This window comes from Phallusia mammillata, chromosome 6 (assembly GCF_965637545.1).
Source record: "Phallusia mammillata chromosome 6, kaPhaMamm4.hap1.1, whole genome shotgun sequence".
In the NCBI taxonomy this organism is placed as follows: Eukaryota; Metazoa; Chordata; class Ascidiacea; order Phlebobranchia; family Ascidiidae; genus Phallusia; species Phallusia mammillata.
In genome coordinates this window covers 14,173,428-14,181,047 of record NC_137257.1, presented here as the reverse complement: position 1 = coordinate 14,181,047, position 7,620 = coordinate 14,173,428, and the positions used below count along the sequence as shown (strand labels likewise).

General features: G+C 40.4%; 1 protein-coding gene and 1 pseudogene across 1 annotated transcript; one reads left to right on the top strand and one right to left on the bottom strand.

The window, feature by feature from the left end:
* Window positions 1-1,292: 1,292 nt before the first annotated feature.
* LOC145234338 (52 kDa repressor of the inhibitor of the protein kinase-like) lies at window positions 1,293-3,702 on the bottom strand (annotated as a pseudogene).
* Window positions 3,703-4,362: 660 nt separating this feature from the next.
* On the top strand, window positions 4,363-6,171 carry LOC145234337 (general transcription factor II-I repeat domain-containing protein 2A-like). Its single transcript, XM_080099076.1, has one exon. It carries the CDS (start codon window positions 4,363-4,365, stop codon window positions 6,169-6,171), a length of 1,809 nt encoding a protein of 602 aa, XP_079955202.1.
* Window positions 6,172-7,620: the final 1,449 nt, after the last annotated feature.

Sequence of the window (7,620 nt, the reverse complement as noted above, 5' to 3'; positions counted from 1 at the left end):
TAAGAAGAGTCCCATTAAAAAAGTAAGTATGTGACATTGTTAATAACACATAGACAGTGGATTTCAGTAAGGTGTTTATGTCAACTGATTATGTCTATGTTAAAGCTAATGACATCACCATTTTTGCAGCCACCAAAACGGGACACCCTAGCTGAAAGTGTAAGTATGTGGAATTATTAATAACACACAGACAGTGGATTTCAGTGAGGTGTTTATGTCAATTGATTATGTCTATAATTGAGCTAATGACATCACTATTTTCGTAGGCCGTGAAACATGACACCCCAGCAGAAAATGTTAGTATGGTAAATGCCTTTGAATGTAAAGTTTTTTTAAACTGTTGCTGTGCTTTGCAGAAAGAAGAGAAATAAAAATGATCAGGTGGATTATGGTGTCTTTTTGGAAAGTTTTAAAGTAAAGATAACAATGCACTGATGATCACAACAGTGTCTGCATAATGTGTTCCATATACACAAGTTCTTTGGCAGTTATGCTTATGATAAAAGATAACAGTATTTAGGATTTTATTTACTTATGTGAGAACTCATGTAAACTATCATGAGAATTCCAACCACACCCATGGGGCTCTCATTTGTGGTCGTTGGCATTTTTGATAACCCAGACGCCTCGCCAGTAGCCCTATGAAACTGGGGTTTGTAGTACAACCACACCTTTGAGCTATCAAGACTACAGGGTTGAAATCTGCAGACTTAAGGCTAACCACGCCTGTTGAAGTGTTCAAACTTCTTGCCGTAATAGTAAAATACTATTGCAGTGAGTCAATCACACTCAGGCGTTCAAGCGAAAAAGCTTAAGGGTTGACCACAATCATGGGCGGATCTAGACGGGGGTGTTTGGTGTTTGGACACCCCCCTCAGAAAAAAAAAGAATCTTGTGCGCACTAATTCCAATCGATATACGTCGTTCGAAGAATTTTACCTGTGCATTTTTACGTGACAACGACCTTGAGATTGCTTTCAAGCCACAAATAGCCATTTTGACGCGCCCACAAGAACTCACAGGTCTGTCACATAATGCTTTGTTGACCACAACAATTATCGTATTGTTACGTGTCAAAGCGTGATTGCATGATGCAACTGCGTTCAAGCAGTTTTAGTTCAGTTGATGCTCAGACGCATGGATCTACTTGAGCAATCTGCCTATTTAAGAAAGTAAAAAGAGTTTAAGAATGGTTCGTTGTTTATTTGCAGCAGGTAAACAGGAAAACGTTACAGAACAAGAAACGCAAACTTTATACACAACACAAGTTAGTATGCTTCGGTTTGATTAAGTCAGGCTTTTAGTTTTCGACGTTTTTTTCTCAGAAATTCGTCCACAATGGCTTCATCAGGAATGTGGATGTCAATATGGATGTTCAACAGCGCAAGTCCATTTAAACGATCCTGGACCAACGTATTTCTTAAATACATTTTAAGGCGACGAAGATTTGAAAAGGATCTTTCAACCGTGGCTGTAGTCACAGGAAGTGTCCAAAATATCTGCAAAAGACGTTTTGTTTGATATAACAAATAATACTTCTTCAATATTTGGACATAAACTCTTTTACAAACCAACCTTCAGTAACTTAAAGATGTTGGGGAAAAGGAGTGGACTGCACCTATTAAGCGTCGTCAGAAAATTAGATGGCAATTCAGCAATTGATGCCATTTCCACTGAGTTCCATTTGCGATGCCACCTGGGCAACTCAAGCAAAAAGTCTTCAGGCTTTATGTCATTGGCATACAGCCTGGCAACCTCTTGAAATTTTTTGACATCGCAATCTGTCCCATCTAGATGGAAAGAATAACAAAACTTAAAAAGTACACAGAAACAAATGGGTAAGTGCTTTACAAATATCTTACGTTTATACCTGCCATCTTAACTGGTAGGCTATTATACTCTTAATTAATTACACTTACGTAAAAATATCGGCAATAATTGGTTAATTTTTGCAGCAGTTCGGAACATCGTACTGAAACGTGCATCCATGCCTTCTATTAACGAAGATACAAAGGGTACAAACATGTTGTTGTAAAAGTGCTGGATTATATCTTCTTCGTTATCGCTAGCACCGAAACGATGGGAACGGACGGGAACATTGTGCTGGTGGGCTAGATACTTTGCTTTTTCAAACACTTGCTTAAATTGCCCGAGATGTAAATTCTGCAAAACTGATTTCACTTCACGTAGTTCTTCGCTTGCTGAGACCACATCCATTTTTTCTTTCTGCAAAGCCTTTGTCAAGGCAAATAGAGTTTCGGTGGCTAACTTTAGTGTTTGTATTGTGACCAAAAATGAAAATGAAGTGATCTGTCGTCGAAGCGTTTCGGCTTGTGACGACACACTGTTATTGAGGAATTCTTCTACTTGCAGAAGCGCTTGCAAAATACACGGGTACAACAACAAAAACTTTAAAACCGCCTTGTGGCGCTCCACCCATCTGGTTTGGCACAACTTTGTTAATTTGGTGGCATTGGTTGTAGTATCACCACGAAAATGATTTTTAACGGCAGCTTCTAAAATAGTTTGACGTTTAGGTGAGGAACGAAAGAAGTTGATCACGTCGGATAGAACCTTCAAGGCTCTCCGAATATCTTTCACTTCACAAGAGTGCATTAAAACCAGATTCAGACAATGTGATGCACAATGGGTGTAAAAAGCAAGCGGATAATTTTGCAGGATGTACGACTGGACGCCACGAAATCGTCCCGACATGTTGGCAGAGCCGTCGTACCCCTGACCGCGCAAACCGCTGATCTGAATACCCCAGCGAACAAGTGATTCGATTAGAGTTCGCGCTAAACTCTCCCCTGACAGATCCTCTACTTGAACAAAACCAAGGAAAACCTCTTTAATACACCAATCAGGTCGAAGCGGATTAACGGACTTGTTTTTGGGATATCGTACAGTGATAGACAACTGCTCATTACCTGCGACAGAAGGATTGATTTATGTCGCTAACTAAAGTAGCTCGTATGTAGTTGCCACATAGTTCAATCAGTTGATTTTGAATCGTTTTGCTGGTGTACGTTGCATTAGATGGTGCCCTTTTTGGATATAGCTCCACTGCGGAATCGCCAGCGTCTGCACGGAACCTAAGAAGCGCCTTGAAATTGCCATCATTTATTTGTGCATCCGACGAATTCAAACGACCATCATCCCGATGTCCACGTAACGGTAAGCATTGTCTTCCGCACAGCTTAATAGTGGCAACGACAGACTTTAAGAATTGATTGCGTAACGCTTCAAGTTCACTAGAGTGAGCAGTCATTTGGTTGACCACATCTCCACGGTTTGAGGTATACATACGAAGTCGCAAGCTTTTCCGTCCGCGTCAATATGATAAGACTCCAGCGAATGCTTTTCAAGATTTACAATTCCTTTTGTTATCTGCGTTGCTGACACGCCATATGGGTCACGAACAAGATTGCCAAGCCTTGATCCACGCACGCTGACTGGGGCAAAAAGGACACATTGTCGACAAAACAGGCCTTGTTTTGTTAGACTGTATGACAGCCACGGAAACTTTTGGAACCATTCACGAACAATGCTTTGTTTGCGCATCTTTCCGTTCACGACACGAGTAAATGTTGGAAACGTGTAGCCTTCAGGGGGAACCCACGGGTTACTAAGTACCTGAAGCTTTATCTCAGCATGAGGCGGGTGTGGAGCTGTGGCTAATTGGCCAATGTCGGATCCAATAGATCAGGGGCGGGCAACATACGGCCCGCGGGCCGGATCCGGCCCGCGACGGAATTTCGAGCGGCCCGCGGACAGTTTCCGATCTTACATGATAATGTGGCCCGCGGCCACAGTCTGCCGCAATCACCCACTACTTGCTTACTACGTCAAATTATAGTTGTAACGGACAGTAACGCTCACCAATAGCAAAAATCTTTCCCGTCGTTGTTACCATTGTACCATGCGTCCATTGTTACGACATAGCTGCCAACCTTGTGTGTGGCTTGCTTTCACGGTTTTCTTTGTTTCCACACGTGTAGCCTAGCTAATGATTCAGCAGCATCTAAGTCTGTGGTGTATGTATTAAAGTTGCTGTGGTGAATAAGTTTGTGTTATATTAATTAGATTGTTTGGACTGTATTGTAATAGTGACGTTCTTGGTTGTATTTGGTTTATTAAGTGGCCAAATATCCGTTTTAAATTCATGAACAATAAATAAAGTGCTTCTGAAACTGACTATCTTATTCTGCCAATCAGGAGACTGTAAGGTAGAATTGGCGAGAAGGCTTGAATTCTACAATAGTGATTGTAAGTTAGTTTTACTTCCTTGTTTTTTTTGTGTTTTTCGATTCTTTGTTTTCGGTTAAAATTAGATTTAGAATTTACAGTAAATATTTTCCCATGGATTTTGCCAAGAAACGTAAAGTTGACAATGAGTGTCGCGAATTTAACAAAGATTGGATGCCCAAGTACTTTTTCACGCAAGTCGGCAAGAAAGCAGTATGTTTGTTGTGCAATGAAAGTGTTGCCGTGTTTAAAGAATACAATATTAGCCGCCATTATGCGACAAAACATGCAGGTTATGGCAGTACTTTATCAGCAGCGGAACGGCAAACAAGAGCAACAGAACTGGACAGAAGACTTGTAAGGCAGCAGAATGTATTCATAAAAGCCCAAACAGCCCAGAAAACAGCTACTCATGCCAGCTTTGTGGTCGCATACAACATTGCTAAGCACAGCAAATCGTTCTGCGATGGTGAATTTGTCAAAATGTGCATGCTCAATGTAGTTGATCTCGTCTGCCCAGAACAAAGAAACAAGTTTGAAGAAGTCAGTTTGTCGAGAAGAACTGTAACTCGGCGCATTGAAGCAATGGGTGAAAACCTGACATCACAACTGAAAGAGCATGTACCTTCATTTCAGCTGTTTTCCTTGGCATTGGATGAAAGCACTGACATAGGTGATACTGCACAGTTGCTCATCTTTGTACGAGGCATTTCAGAAAACTTTGAAATCACAGAAGAATTGCTCTCAATGGAATCAATGAAAGGCACTACTACCGGAAAAGATTATTTTGAATGTGTGAAAAATGCCATGCATACAATGCAACTACCATGGCAAAAACTGGCCAGTGTTACTACGGATGGTTGTCCATCTTTGACAGGAAAGAAGGTTGGTTTACTGAAGAGACTGGGTGACCGTGTTGCAGAGGTCGATTGCACCAGGGAGCTGATATTTCTACATTGCATAATACACCAGGAAGTGCTATGTAAAAGTGTGCTTAACATGAAACATGTTGTGGATCCAGTTGTGAAAGTTGTCAATTTCATTAGGGCAAGAGGTCTAAATCACAGAGAGTTTATCAAACTTCTGGAAGATTGCGGCTCGGATCACAGTGATGTTTTGTATCATACTGCTGTACGGTGGTTGAGCTTGGGGAAAGTTCTGAGACGTGTCTGGGGCCTGAAAAACGAAATATTACTGTTTTTGGAGATAAAAGGGAAAGATACAGAACATCCTCAACTTAGAAATTCTGAATGGCTTTCAGATCTGGCGTTTTTAGTTGATCTCTTTGAACACATGAATGAATTGAACAGCAGACTTCAAGGGAAGGGCACTTATGCTCACGAAATGTTCTCAACAGTGAAGGCATTCAGGGTAAAGCTAAAGCTGTTTTCTCGCCAGCTCAGTCAGAATATCACAACACACTTTCCAACACTCAAAACTATGGCACCCCAGATGATGACAACTGAGAAGTACACCAATATGATATCTGCACTAGACAATGAATTTGGTCGTCGTTTTGCGGACTTTCAGAAACTTTCTACTGAGTTTGATATCTTGTCATCACCCTTTACAACTGACTTTGAAAAGGTGCCGGATGCTCTACAGCTGGAGTTAATTGATCTGCAGTGTGACTCTTCCCTGAAAGAGAAATTCCAATCTGCAAGCATTGACAAATTTTATGCGTCACTGAATGAATCCAAGTTTGCCAACCTGAGAAAGATGGCCATGAAACTACTTGTTCTGTTCGGGTCTACATACATTTGCGAGCAAACATTTTCGACCTTGAACATTAACAAGACAAAGCTGCGTTCCAATCTAACTGATGTTCACGTGCAGTCTTTACTAAGGGTTTGTACCTCCGACATGCAGCCAGAGTTCAAAGAACTTGTTGACAACTGTGATCGGCCACAGATGTCTCATTGACTTTAACAGCTATTGAAGTACATTACGTTAATAAATTCATTCATTACTGTTTTTGGTCTCTATGCTTTAAACTTAAAGTTTACATTAACTACGATTTATTCCTTGTATAGGTGGATAAATACGCGATTAATGTATCCGTTTTTAGGAATCCGGCCCGCCAAGTACTCTATTTTCCCAATCAGGCCCGCCGACTGAAGAAGTTGCCCACCCCTGCAATAGATTCTAATGAGAAGTGAGACTCGGTCGCAGTAGAAGAGACAGAAGCTTTTTGAGTGCTGTGGCTAGATGGAGACGATACTGCCTCATTACGGTCGACTGGCTCGCTGTCTGATGGTGTATGCTGTGGGGTGGAAGAGGCCTACTTGAAAAAAGACTGTAAACTTGACTGCCTCATGTTTCTTTTTTATGCCTACTGTAACTCTGTAAAATAACATGTACAAATTCTTTCTATGTGACAACTGGTTTTACTATTGTATTCGCCGACGTAATTGCAAGTTTCTATATTAAACACTGTGCTTAGTAAAAAAACAAAAACTGCTAAATCAGCTATAACACAATAATCTAGCAGATGCTAAATGTGCTGGAAAAACTATGTCATTACGTTATTTAAATTTATAGCTGCACTCTTCTAACTTTATCAATATAGCATACGTTTTTCCAAAAAATACATATCCTGGTCACAAAATCTGCCAAGCTACAATGACTTTTCCCACCTTATTGTAACTGTTGCGTCATAAAGCTTATTGTTTTCTTTCAATATCACTGTGATGGAATAATTATAAATCTGCTGGAAGTAATGTCGTATCATTTCAGTGTTCCAAATGCACATTTTTTGAGGTGGTCAAGTTTGACACGGCATTTTAGGCGTTACTAAGTTACGATTTTACATTTTCTATCGAAAATACATAGAATTTAAAATTTTATTCAGGTCAATATTTAACAATCACGTAAATGTAAGTAACAAACCTGCCGCACATCAACTAAAAAATCAAGCTGATTGAAGTCTCAGTAGTATAAAACACAGAAATATGATTTACACTATTTATTGTACCCATTGTGTAATTTAAAGATTTTCGTTGTAAAATGTTTGTGATTCGTTGAAAAAAATTTGGTCCCACTGTGGCAAACGGAACCGGTGCTACGACGCTTCGGCTAGCGGTTGCACGTGTCTGCCACCTGCAGTGTTTATTAGGGCACGAGTAACGGTGAACAACAAAGAGACAGTGGAGCAGTTTGACGTGACGACAGGATGGCATGTGAAAGCATGGCAAAATAGTAACCGACCGACGTATAAATCGCGAACACCCCCTAATTTTTTTTCTAGATCCGCCCCTGACCACAATAATGTGTTTTAGGAAAAATGCGTATTAGGTAATAACACTTTTAAAGCATGTAACGTAATGACCTAATACTGGTGTTTGCTAAGTTATCTTTGATGCATTTGAGGTC